Raw genomic sequence first — 13,079 nt, 5'->3', positions numbered from 1 at the left:
GAAACTGAAATCAGGGAGTGCTGGATGGTGAATGGTGGGTGGGTGGTAGAGAGAGAGAGATAGAGAGAAAGAGTTTGTGTTTGTGCTCTCCAATCTACAACAGGCACACAGGTCATGCATTTAAGTTTGAGCCAGACAGAGAGTGTGAGAGAAAGTGATGGATAGAGAAAGAAAGATGGATGGATGAATGGATGGAGACATCCTGAATGCACAATGCTGCTGACCTGGTTTAACCCTCTGAGGTCTAAGGCTTTTCAGAGGCTTTTAGGCTGCTTGCACCACCCTGACATTTTCAAGTATTTTAATTTCATATATATATATTTGGAACCTGGAAGGTCTGAGGTTTCTAATGGTGTGACTTATATGTTTCAATGACAAAAACTCACAGAGGTACAGATTTGTTTTTGGAGACCAATTGCCCTCTGAAGGGCACTCGGACCTCAGAGGGCTAAGACTGTGGATGGCGGATGGTAGATAATAATTCATAATTATATTAACTGTATTTGTGTGGCACAATTCAATGTAGACTAGAGGTAGGAGGGTCAAAGCAGACACTCAAAGCAGACGCTTGCCGGTAATAATAATATAATAACTGGAATAACACAATTCAATGCGGATTCAATGCACTAATTCTAGCAGCAGCGTGTCAGGTCAGAGCAGGCGCTTGGTGTAGGCGGCCCTGCAGAGGGGGCATGTGGGGCAGGTGTCGGGGCAGAAGAGCTCGAAGGCCTCCAGGCAGGGCTGGTGGAAGAGGTGCGAACAGGACAGCAGCAGCAGCCGCCGGGGGCGGGGCTCCCTGCCTGCCCCCCTCCTGCTCCTCCTGTGGGGGGGCCACAGAGCAGTCAGGCAGATGGGGCAGTCCCGGGTCTCTCTCTGCACTGCCTAAGGGGAGAGAGGAAGAGAGGAAGAGAGGGAGGGGGGGTGAGGAAGGTAGGTAGGTAGGGAGACCGACTGTAGCAGCATTCAAGTCTGTCTGATGGTTCATTTTGGCAACAGTAGAACAGCCCCTGTCTCTCTCTCTCTCTCTCTCTCTCTCTCTCTCTCTCTCTCTCTCTCTCTCTCTCTCTCTCTCTCTCTCTCTCTCTTGCACTGCTTGGCGAGGAAGGGAGAGACAGAGAGATTGATCAGGGATGGGGCCGTTTAAAACATGAATATTACAAACAGTGTTCACGCCTGATGAGCCACTCTGACAACAGGTGACGAGTAGTCCCTGGGTCTCTCTCTACACCGATGAGGGAGCGCTGGCCATCTGGCATAGTGGGCATTTCCCGATGGGCACCGCACCCTCGTGGGCTCCATGGAGGTATTGTAAGACCTGGAGACAGTGAATAAGTCCCGCCCCCATTCATTCCGATGGGAAATGCTAGGCTAGTGAATTCAGCCAAAATTGAAGGAATTTTTCAGCTTCCAAAATGGAGTTTCATGGAGCTCAATTCCGGTACTAGTTTACTCAGCCAATTAGCCAATTCTATTTTCAAGGAGCATCGCGAACATGTCCGGTCGGACTGGACATGAGCCGCGCTTACACCGTGCTTACACCACGCTCCTGTGTGCAAGACGTGATCTGTTTACATGTATTCTAACCGTTTCGGACTGATACCGGACATGTTCAGTGGACGTTTAGTGGACGTCCGCGCTTGCGGTGTGTATGCACCGTTAAGCAGAGGCGCAGTGTGCGGTTAAGTGCCTCGCTCAAGGGCACTTCAGCCATGGAGTGATATAGGGAGAGGCAGGATTTGAACCTGCAACCCTCTGATCTAAAGCCCATCTCCTCAAGCACTAGGCCACAATTTCCCCATCATTGTCCCAACCATTATGATATAAGCAATGTCCAGCAATCAGCGATGGTGTTTATTCAATCTAGTTGGCCAGCCCTTGACCGTTAAAGGTATGACATTTCAAGTATAAGGGCTGAGTATAACAACAGTTGAGCACACCAGGTTGAAAATGTACAAATGGAAAACCCACGAATGAAACAAACGACCCATCTAACACACACAGGTGCATGCAAATCACGCACCCAGAAAAAGCTGGTTATCTTTTCCATTTTTTGTGTGGTTCCCTTTTTTCCAGCAGACAGACACTCTTAAATCATCTTTTGAGACTTTTATTGCGCCGTATGACTTCCTTGGCTACGCGATACAGTACACACACACACCAAGGGAAAACGCTGATCGGCACGTCAAGACAGACAGACTGTTAGGATAAGGCCAACGATTTATGCTTCCAGGCCAGCCCTTCTTTATTTATGGCAGGTAGCAGGTACATGTGTGAAGGTGTTTTTACCATTGCCGCGGCTAATGATTAAACGAGAAGACGGCTTCCTCTAAGCACACACACATACACACACACACACACACACACACACACACACACACACACACACACACACACACACACACACACACACACACACACACACACACACACACACACACACACACACAGACACACACATACTGAAAGTGATTCATAAACGTCTGGTAATGAGCCCCACACGGCTTCCTGTGTTTGGCTTGGCGTGAGTTTGTCTGACAATGGCCCCTGATAGCACCACCCATGAGGTTCACATTCACCCTCTCCCTCTCTCCTTATTCTTTTCTCTTCTGTTTATCTCTCTAACGACTCTCTCCCATTCTCTCTTTGTCTCTCTTTCTGTCTGGATGTACTATCTCTCTCTCTTTCTCTCTCTGTGTCTGAATTTTTCTCTCTCTCCCTCGACTCTCTCTCCACCCTTTCTCTCTTTCTCTCTTTCTGACTGTCTCTATAGTATCTCTAAAGTATGTCTCATTCATTCTCTCCCTCTGTCACTCTGTCTATTGCTCTATATCTCCCTCTGTCGGTCTGTCTGTCTGTCTGTCTGTCAGTATGTGTCTCTCTCTTTTTTATTGCTCTCTCTTTCTTTCTAAAACTCTCTAACCATCCAGTCATCCATCATAAACACAGGTGAAGGTTGTGCAACTTGTGCCCTGCTTATGACCTCTCCTTCCCCACTACAACCCTTTCCACACACCCCCTACCCCCATCAAACGCATGCACACACGCACACGCACACACGCGCGCACGCGCACACACACAGTCGCGCACCTTCCACTTTGTGAATGAGAGATGCTGTAGGCTGGCACAAGCTGCCCTCCCTGAGAAACGCAGTACAGTAGTACAACAAGAACGCCTCTCAAGTCTCACCTCTCTTTTCCTCTCTTCACTTTACATGTCTTTTTCTTTCTTTCTTTCTTTCTTTCTTTCTTTTACCTCCCTCTTTCATGCCGATGAAAGATCTAGCGTGCATCATGGGATCTGCTGGTGTTTTTTTGTAAACACAGTGGATTATGCTCACCCATTCAAGCCCATCTAGGAGAGAGAGAGAGAGAGAAAGAGAAAGAGAGAGAGAGAGAGAGAAAGAGAGAAAGAAAGAAAGAAAGAAAGAAAGAAAGAAATAAAGAAAGAAAGAAAGAAAGAAAGAGTGGGCACCCATCAAATCCCAGCAATGCCTTTCTTTCTTGCTTTCTCTCTTTCTTTCTCTTTCTTTCTTTCTTTCTTTCTTTCTTCTTTTCTTTCTTTCATTCTTAATTTTCCCTCCTTTTTTGATATTCCGACGGAACATCTGTGCGCTCTCTTTCTTCTGTTTTTTTTTTTCATTCCCTCAAAGCGAGTGTTGACATGCCACTGTGTGAATGGCAGGGCTATATGGTGAATCGAAGTGGGATTAGGCATTGACGAGATGCTCTTTCTAATAGAGTGCGGTTTGGCAAGGCATGTATGAGTGTGTGAGTGTGGATGTGTGCACGCTAATTTGTACATGTGCGTGTGTGTGTGTGCATGCGTTTCTGTCTGTTTGTGCACATATACTATGCATGTGTCTGAGTGTGAGCGTGTCAGTGCATAAAAGAGAAAACAAAAAAAGAGAGAGAGAAAAAGAACACACACACAGCCATGAATTTCCTCTCACTATAGTCTCTCCTCACAGCTTTTCTCCATTCCATTCCCACCATAGACTACCTGTACTCCTGGCCTTAGAATTATTACGTTGTTTTGCTCTGTCTAGAACCAGTTTTCCCACCACAGAATTCTTTTTTTGTTTTTTCTTGTGATATTTTTAGGGCTTTCACACCTTTATTATTCAGACAGGTGTGAGGGAGAGAGACGGGAAACAAGTGGGGAGAGAGAGAGAGAGAGAGAGAGAGAGAGAGAGAGAGAGAGAGAGAGAGAGAGAGAGAGAGAGAGAGAGAGAAAAGAGAGAGAGATGGGGAAGTATCAGGAAATTACCTCAGGCTGGAATCGAACCCAGGTCCTCGGCATAATGGTTTGGCACCTTAGCCCACTAAGGCACAGCGCCCCACCATAGAACCGGAGTTTGTCATTCGTTTTTCTCATAATCCAGACTGTAACAACTTACACCATTAGGCTTGATATAATCACTGATTCAAGTACGCATTTCCAAAAGGCCCCCAAAAACTCAAGACAAGAAACAAGAAAGTTGCAATGGCGATTTAATAGATAAAATTCATGTGTCCACTCCCATTCATTAAAATGGGACGGTCCTTAGGTCTGCCTAATTTCAAATATTTTTTCTCAAAAAACATTTCTTACTGACAGGTTAGGGTTAGGGATTGTTTTGGTCTGGGCACAGCTAGTATTCTTTCATGCATTATATGAATTTGATAGCCTATCAACCAACTGGAAAAGGTATTTCTCCAAAATATGTCTGTGAAATGGGTGAGCCCTCTGGCTCAGATTTCACTGCAGGATGGCCACCAAACGGAATGAAAGTGCTCAACAACGATGTCCACTGCAAATGAAGCGGTGTAGATTTATTTACAGTGCTCTAACCAAAAGGTGCAGTAACAAAAAAAAGACTTTTCAAAACATAAACAAAAATCAACACGATGGTTGTTCAAAATAATAAACTAACAAATAAATCTAAGCGCAGAGAGCACAATACCTTTTTGCACAGCGACAGTCTCAGGCACCAACCTTTCTCCTAGCCTCCAACAACAGACTGAGCAAAAAGTGGGGTTTTTATACAAACAGACATAATTGGCAAATTGCATAATCATTGGACTACATCACTGACTGATTGGTTGAGACCACTATGCAAGAAAAAAGGTACAGCTAAAACAATGCACTACTTCATCTTCACTGTTAAACTACATTCCTAAACAATTGACATTAAACACATTACTGTATGCATACATTCAATTAAACACATTTCTCAAAACAACAACATTACCGGTAAAAATAGCATTCCAAATACATCAAACATTTCATTTCACCCCGCCAGGTAATTCAAGTCTCTGATTGGCGGACTGGGCTTTAACTATCCCCCTACCCATAGTTCGTGTTTCCCAGGGGAGGAAAAGTTGTCGGACCAGGAAGTGTGTGCGTTTGTGTTTGTGTGTGCAATGTGTGGAAACTGGAGCGGTTTGGGATTATGGAGCGATATCGGCGGGTACCGCACCGAACGCTGCGATGGCTGGTCACTCAGGTAAGTACAAAAAGTTTTTGGAGTGTTGGTGTAACATTGAGCTCTCAAATGCGGTTGCCGGCTCCGCGAGTGAAAGTCTCAGATTCGCGTGTGCGCGCTTGTGTATGGAGGTGTGTGCAGGTGTCCATGTATGCGCCTGTGAGCGTGTGACGTTAGCAAGCTACATTGTAGCGTGCTGCTCAGTGGCGTCTGTGAAAAGGGAGGGCTGCCTTTTCACATTTCCCTCTTCCTCTGGAAGCTCGCCACTGGGGTGGCGAGACAGGTAATCCGCCACCGCATTCTGTGTGCCCGCTCGATAGCGGACCTCGAAACTGTATGGCTGCAAAGCCAAAAACCAACGGGTTATGCGGGTATTTGTGTCTTTCATCTGCCCGAGCCACTTCAAGGCCCGGTGGTCAGTTTCTAAAACAAACTGTCGGCCCAAGAGATAGTAACGAAAGGAGTCAAGGGCCCATTTTACAGCAAGGCACTCCAATTCAACAGCAGAGTACCTTGTCTCTCTTGGAAAAAGTTTGCGGCTTATATAAGCCACAGGAAGCTGCTGATCTCCCTCACCTTGAAGGAGCACGGCTCCCAGACCAACACCGGAGGCGTCAGTCTGGACGGTCATCGGCTGCTTGAAGTCTGGACTCTGCAGTACTGGCCCACTGCAGAGGGCCTCCTTCAGGTCGTTGAAGGCCGCCTCATGCTGGTCCTCCCACCTGACTCGGACTGAGCCAGGACTTTCTGGTGAGATTCGGTGGTGAGAGGGGCCGCTCTGGTGGCAAAGTTGGGGACGAATCTCCGGTACCACCCTGCGAGCCCCAAGAAAGAGCGGACCCCCTTCTTGGTCTCTGGCCGTGGGGCAGTCCCGGGATCGCCTGGGAGCTTGTCTTGTTGGGGCTTGATGACGCCGCGTCCAACGATGTGCCCCAGGTAGCGCACCTCTTGCTGAACGAAGGCACACTTGTTGGGCTGAATGGTCAACCCCGCCTGATGAATGCGGCGCAACACCTCGGCCAGGTGCTGCACATGCTCCGCCCAACTGCTGCTGTAGATGATGATGTCATCAAGGTAAGCACCCGCGAAGGTGCCGGTGCCGTCCAGCACCCGGTACATCAGGCGCTGGAACGTAGCAGGCGCCCCCTGCAGGCCAAAGGGCATCACTGTGAATTGAAAGAGGCCCTGGGGTGTTCTGAAGGCGGTGTAGGGTCTTGCTTCTTTGGCCAGGGGCACCTGCCAGTACCCCTTTTTCAGGTCCAGTGTGGTGATGTACTGGGCGCCTCCCAGACGCTCGATGAGGTCTTCAAGTCGGGGCATGGGGTATGTGTCGAAGTGTGACTGAGTGTTCACCTGGCGGAAGTCGATGCAGAAGAAAACGCATTGTGCCGTCCTTCTTCGGCACAAGGACCACTGGGCTGCTCAGGCACTCTCTGAACGCTCAATCACCCCCCAGTCTCTGCATGACCTGCAACTCCTCCCGGAGAGCAGGTAACAGTCGCTCTGGAACTCTGTACACATCCCGTTGTCTGGCGGGGTGTAGAGTCCTTCAGACGGATGGGGTGCTACGCCACCTGGTGTGTACCCCGGCTGGTCACTGAACAGGCCTTCAGGAACAATGGCCTGTATTTCTTGCTGCTGCTGACTGGTTAGATGGGACAAGTCCACTGTCCCAGCTGGGCTGTTCGGTCGGGAAGAATTGCTCGGGGGTGTCCTCTTCTTCTTTCACGGCCTGCACCAACAGCTGTGGACTTGGTGGTGCCTCCCGTTCCTTCCACTCTTTCAGAAGGTTGACGAGGAAACGCCTGCCGCTGCTTCCTCCTCTCTGGCATCTCCAGCTCGTAGGTGGTGGGCCCCATCTGTCTGATGATGCTGTAGGGACCCTGCCACTTAGCGAGCAACTTGTTCTCGTTGGTGGGCAGGAGAAGAAGGACTTTCTGGCCAGGCTGGAAGGTTCTCTGTCGGGCACTCCGGTCGTACCAGGTGGTCTGAGTCGCCTGGGCCTTCTGGAGGTTGTCTCGGACGAGGTGGCCATCTCCTCCATCTTCTCCCTCATGGCAATGACGTAGGAGATCACACTGGATGAGGTGGGCTTGGGCGACTCCCAGGCATCCTTCAGCAGGTCAAGGGGTCCACGGACATGTCTGCCGTACAGGAGTTCGAAATGGCGAGAACCCTGTGGATGCTTGAGGTACTTCGCGGTAGGCAAACATCAGGTACGGCAGCCAGCGGGTCCCAGTCTTTGGCGTTGGAGGACACAAACTTCCGCAGCATGCCTTTCAATGTTTGATTGTACCTCTCAACAAGTCCATCCGTCTGGGAATGGTAGGGAGTGGTCCTGATCGCACTAATACCCAACAACCCATAAAACCTGCTTTAAGGTGTTAGACAGGAAAGCTGTCCCCTGGTCTGTCAATATTTCCCGGGGAATTCCCACCCTTGAAAAATAGCTGCAATAGTGCAGGGGCAATGGCTCTAGCAGTAACCTTACGGAGGGGGAACACTTCAGGATAACGTGTGGCATAATCGCATATTACCAAAATTGTACTGGTTAGCCTGATTGTGTGCGCTCTAATGGTCCTACAATGTCCATGGCTATTCGGGGTGAATGGGACATCTATCACTCACTGGCAGTGGTTGAAGTGGGTATGGCCTGACTTTGTGTTTGCTGTATAGCTGGCATTGTGGGGCATGTTTTTTGCAGTGTTTTTGCACATCAGTATACAATCCTGGCCAGTAAAATCTGTCTGAAATCCTTTGCAAGGTTTTCACACTTCCCAAATGTGCAGACCAAGGAATGTCATGACCCAAACACAAAATTTTCTGTCTCAGACAGGTCGGAATTACCAGCTGCTCTGCACTGCCATCTTCCGGCTGATGATACAGCAAGCCATCACGCACAAAGTAAAATTCACCCAACAGGGTCTTTTTCTGGCCTGTGCTCACACCTTCAACTTCCACAGCTTGGTTAAACAGCACTTTCAGTGAATCATCTTGGTTTTGCAACTCTTTCAGATCATCAGGCACTTGCCACATATCCTTCACTGCATCAGGAACTGCCTCTAGCTCTCTACCAGACATGACTTTAACTGTGCCAACTAGTTTGTCATGCCTACGCTGTCGGCGTGTCTTCCTGTTTCTCACTTTTACAGGGGGACAAATGTTTTCTCCACTGTAGGGCATTTCACGCAACAACTCTTGTGCCTTTTTAGCCTGCGCCCTGGTAGCAACGCAACTCATTGGGAGAGCCGTCTGCACCAGGTCTGGCAGAATCACCACATCCTGACCTAAGACCACAGGATAATTCAAGCCTTCAACAACACCGGCTTCTAACCTGAACATCTGGTCTTGCACTTTAACAGACACCAGTGCTATGGGGTATTCATGGACATCACCATTCACACACACTACTCTCAGTTTTTCACCAGTCATGGCTTCAGGCTGCTGAACCAGGTGTGGTTGCACCAAAGTGTGGGTGCTGCCTGTGTCCAGGAGAGCCCTTGCCGGTTTGTCATTCACAATCACATCCATCACTGGCACACTGTCAGCATACACAGCATCAGTCCTAGGTCTAGGCACAGAAACCATACTGCAGCTAGCGCCTTTAACTTTCTTCAGAGGACAAGTTCTCGCCCAATGGCCTGGCTTACCACAATAATGACATACAGCCTGTGTGTTGGCAGATGTGTTGGTGGATGTGTCAGTAGGTCTAAACTGAGAAGGGTGTTGAGGTGCATAGTGTCTAGTGCTTGGGCCCCTACTCTGTGCACTACTCCCCGGACCAGGACCAACTCCACTCCCATATCCCACAGACTTACCCTTCGGAGATTGAGGTGCTCTGTTGGGCCCTTGGGATCTGAAGTCCTTCGTTCCACGGCGGGCTGACAGGAAAGCGTCGACGAGTTCTGCAGCCTTCTGGCCTGTGCTGGGGTTGTGCTCTTTAACCCACACTCTCACCTCCGGGGAGAGCGAGCGCAGGAATTGTTCCAGAATGAGCACTTCACCAATCTGTTCTACGGTGTGCTCTGCCGGGCGAATCCATTTTTGGTACAAGTCCTTCAGTCGGTTGTAGAATTCTTTCGGCGTCTCACCAGATTGAATGTTCGGCTCCCTGAACCGTGTTCGGTAGCTTTCGGCGTTAATCTCATACTTGGCTAGGATGGCAGTCTTCACCTTGAAGTAGTCCACAGCTTCATATGGGTCCATGGCGACGTAAGCCGCCCGAGCTTTGCCCGACAGGTAAGGTACCAGGAATGTAGCCCACTGGGCTAGGGGCCACCTGTAGGCTGTGGCGAGGCGTTCAAAGGTGGTCATGTACTGCTCCACATCGTCACCGTCCTCTAGCTTTGGCACTGCTGCTCTGGTCCACGTTGCCGGCGCTGGTGCTGCTGGATCTGGAACCAGGGTCGCTGGGCCTGCTGCTGGAGCTGCAGTCATCCACGGGGCTGGTGGTGGTGCTGGATACCCTGCTGATGGTGCTGCTGGATGCGCCGCTGCTGCTGGATGCGCCGCTGGTGCTGGGAGGGTTGCTGCCGTCGGCTGCGCCACTGCCGTTGGATGCGCCAGTGCTGCTGCTACTGCTGGGAGGGCCAATGCTGTCGGATGCACCGTAGGTGCTTGGAGGGCCGCCATCGCTGGATGCGCCGCAGGTACTTGGAGGGCCGCCGTCGCTGGATGCGCCGCAGGTACTTGGAATGCCGCCGTCGCTGGATGCGCAGCAGGTGCTGGGAGGGCCGCTGTCGCTGGGTGCGCTGCTGCTTGGAGGGTCGCTGGATGCGCTGCAGGTGCTGGAAGGGCCGCCATCGCTGGGTGCGCTGCTGCTTGGAGGGCCGCCGTCACCGGATGCGCTGCTGCTTGGAGGGCCGCCGTCGCTGGGTGCGCTGCTGCTGCCGCCGCCGCTTCTGCTACCACTGCTGCCAACGTGTGTGCTGCGTCTGCATTCTGCATTGCTGGCCTCACTCCATCTGGCTGCTGCTGGCCTCCACTGGAACTCCTGCGATTGTCCTCCAGCTCGTCACGGACATTGCCCAGTTGAATCTGGATGCTGCGCCACCGCTTCTCTTGCTTCTCCATCTCTTTCTCCTGCGTCTGCATGGACCGTCTCAGTAGGTTGTACAGGTCTGAAAGGTTGAATGAGTCTTGCGGTCTGTCGCCGTCGTCAGGTTGTGTCTGTGGCTCTCCTCCAATGGCTCCTTCGACCTCTTCCTCACCTGGACCCAGGGGGTTCTTCTTCAACTTCCTGTAAGCCATCTCACTCTGCTTGCACTTCTTCCTTGTTGACTTTCGTGTCGGCGCCACGATCTCACTTCTCGACACCAAATGTGAAATTGGTGAGCCCTCTGGCTCGGGTTTCACTGCAGGATGGCCACCAAACGGAATGAAAGCGAGCAACAACGATGTCCAGTGCAAATGAAGCGGTGTAGATTTATTTACAGTGCTCTAACCAAAAGGTGCAGTAACAAAAAAAAGACTTTTCAAAACATAAACAAAAATCAACGCGATGGTTGTTCAAAATAATAAACTAACAAATAAATCTAAGCGCAGAGAGCACAATACCTTTTTGCACAGCGACAGTCTCAGGCACCAACCTTTCTCCTAGCCTCCAACAACAGACTGAGCAAAAAGTGGGGTTTTTATACAAACAGACATAATTGGCAAATTGCATAATCATTGGACTACATCACTGACTGATTGGTTGAGACCACTATGCAAGAAAAAAGGTACAGCTAAAACAATGCACTACTTCATCTTCACTGTTAAACTACATTCCTAAACAATTGACATTAAACACATTACTGTATGCATACATTCAATTAAACACATTTCTCAAAACAACAACATTACCGGTAAAAATAGCATTCCAAATACATCAAACATTTCATTTCACCCCGCCAGGTAATTCAAGTCTCTGATTGGCGGACTGGGCTTTAACTATCCCCCTACCCATAGTTCGTGTTTCCCAGGGGAGGAAAAGTTGTCGGACCAGGAAGTGTGTGCGTTTGTGTTTGTGTGTGCAATGTGTGGAAACTGGAGCGGTTTGGGATTATGGAGCGATATCGGCGGGTACCGCACCGAACGCTGCGATGGCTGGTCACTCAGGTAAGTACAAAAAGTTTTTGGAGTGTTGGTGTAACATTGAGCTCTCAAATGCGGTTGCCGGCTCCGCGAGTGAAAGTCTCAGATTCGCGTGTGCGCGCTTGTGTATGGAGGTGTGTGCAGGTGTCCATGTATGCGCCTGTGAGCGTGTGACGTTAGCAAGCTACATTGTAGCGTGCTGCTCAGTGGCGTCTGTGAAAAGGGAGGGCTGCCTTTTCACAATGTCTTTAATGACAGGTTAAGGTTAGGGAATGTTTTGGTCAGGCACAACTTAAATTGCTATAGCATTATTTTGTTGAGGATTAGCATTTGGTATGTATTTTCTAATGATAGAGTTAACACAGTGCTGTGGGAATATAGAAAGCACTTCTGTGTGCCCATCACGAAAAACAATTCTGTGTCAGGAGCACGGAATTTTGGCAAAATCCGTGCTCCTGGACACGGACTCCGTGTCCTTAACATCCGTGTCCAGGAGCACGGTATTTTTGGAGATCAGGCTGCTCTGATAGAACTCTTAATACCTGTTCCTGTATCTGCTCCCAGTCCTGCGGCCGTGGTGGTGTGGCGTCAGCAGCAGTGGGGTCAGCAGCAGCAGCAGCACTAGTAGTAGTCTCCTCCATCTCCTGGAAGACCAGTCGGCTCTGGGCCACAGAGCTCTCGATGGCATTGAGGAAGGCCTCTGTGTCCGTGTGGCACGCCTGCACCAAGCTGTCGCTCATCTCCTGAAGCTGGGAAGACATTCACACAATACCACTATCACTATGGCAGTATCGTCACAATAGGACATAACTGGAATGCACGACACTACCTCTTTTTAATATATGCTCTCTGTACTGTATGTCTGCTGTTGCCCAGTCTTGCACCTTTTATGTCTGTATGCGATGTCCACACCTAGAGTCTAGAGTCTATGTCCATGTCTGCATGGGAAAGTAAGAAACATAATTTCAATTCTTTGTATGACCAGCACATGTAAAGAAATTGACAATAAAACCGACTTGACTTGACTTGACTACCAGGCTGTCTGCAGAATACTGCTCTGTAAGTGATATGCCAGGGACACGTACACACGAATTTGGCAAAGCGAAGGAAACTTCGGCCGTCATTCCTACTGTATGAGGGAGGCAAAGGCGAGCGAACAGGAGTGAAGTGAAGCGATAATATTTGACCGGCAACATTCGACCAACAACAACATAACTGTTTCATTCCATTTGTTTTGCTTCAACGACCGGTTGACGGTTAAGCTGTCATAATGGAACACTGAAGTTTCACCTCTCTTCACTTCGCTCGTTTTGCCTGTATGTGTCCCTGGCAATAAAATAAAAAATGGCAAATGCAGTGGATCAGATAGTCAGGTAGTGTACTGAGAAGAGTCAATAACTCATTCATTCATGACATGGTAATCAAATGAGATAAGGTGTGTTAACAAACTGGATTTAAAGCCTGGTTTCTTTTCATCTGAAAGAAAACAAGAAATTCGGTCCGGATTAGGTAGCCGTGTCGTAGGTTTGTTCTATCACTC

The 13,079-nt window shown here is 49.4% G+C and overlaps 1 protein-coding gene across 2 annotated transcripts in view; it reads right to left on the bottom strand.

Moving 5' to 3' along the window:
• Positions 1–435: 435 nt before the first annotated feature.
• rnf32 (ring finger protein 32) overlaps positions 436–13,079 on the bottom strand; it is a 36,223-nt gene continuing 23,579 nt past the window's right edge. The window contains exons 7-8 of one of the 2 annotated variants that reach the window (XM_063207082.1): positions 12,082–12,288; positions 436–882 (exon numbers count right to left, since the gene is read on the bottom strand). In XM_063207082.1, coding sequence (XP_063063152.1) covers positions 652–882; positions 12,082–12,288 — 438 coding nt within the window. In that variant the 3' untranslated portion in view covers positions 436–651. Of the gene's footprint in view, positions 883–3,246; positions 3,352–12,081; positions 12,289–13,079 lie in introns of those variants that run through there. The other variant, XM_063207083.1, reaches the window with a different exon arrangement.

This window comes from Engraulis encrasicolus, chromosome 9, assembly GCF_034702125.1.
Source record: "Engraulis encrasicolus isolate BLACKSEA-1 chromosome 9, IST_EnEncr_1.0, whole genome shotgun sequence".
In the NCBI taxonomy this organism is placed as follows: domain Eukaryota; kingdom Metazoa; phylum Chordata; class Actinopteri; order Clupeiformes; family Engraulidae; genus Engraulis; species Engraulis encrasicolus.
This window is presented reverse-complemented; position numbering and strand designations above follow the sequence as displayed.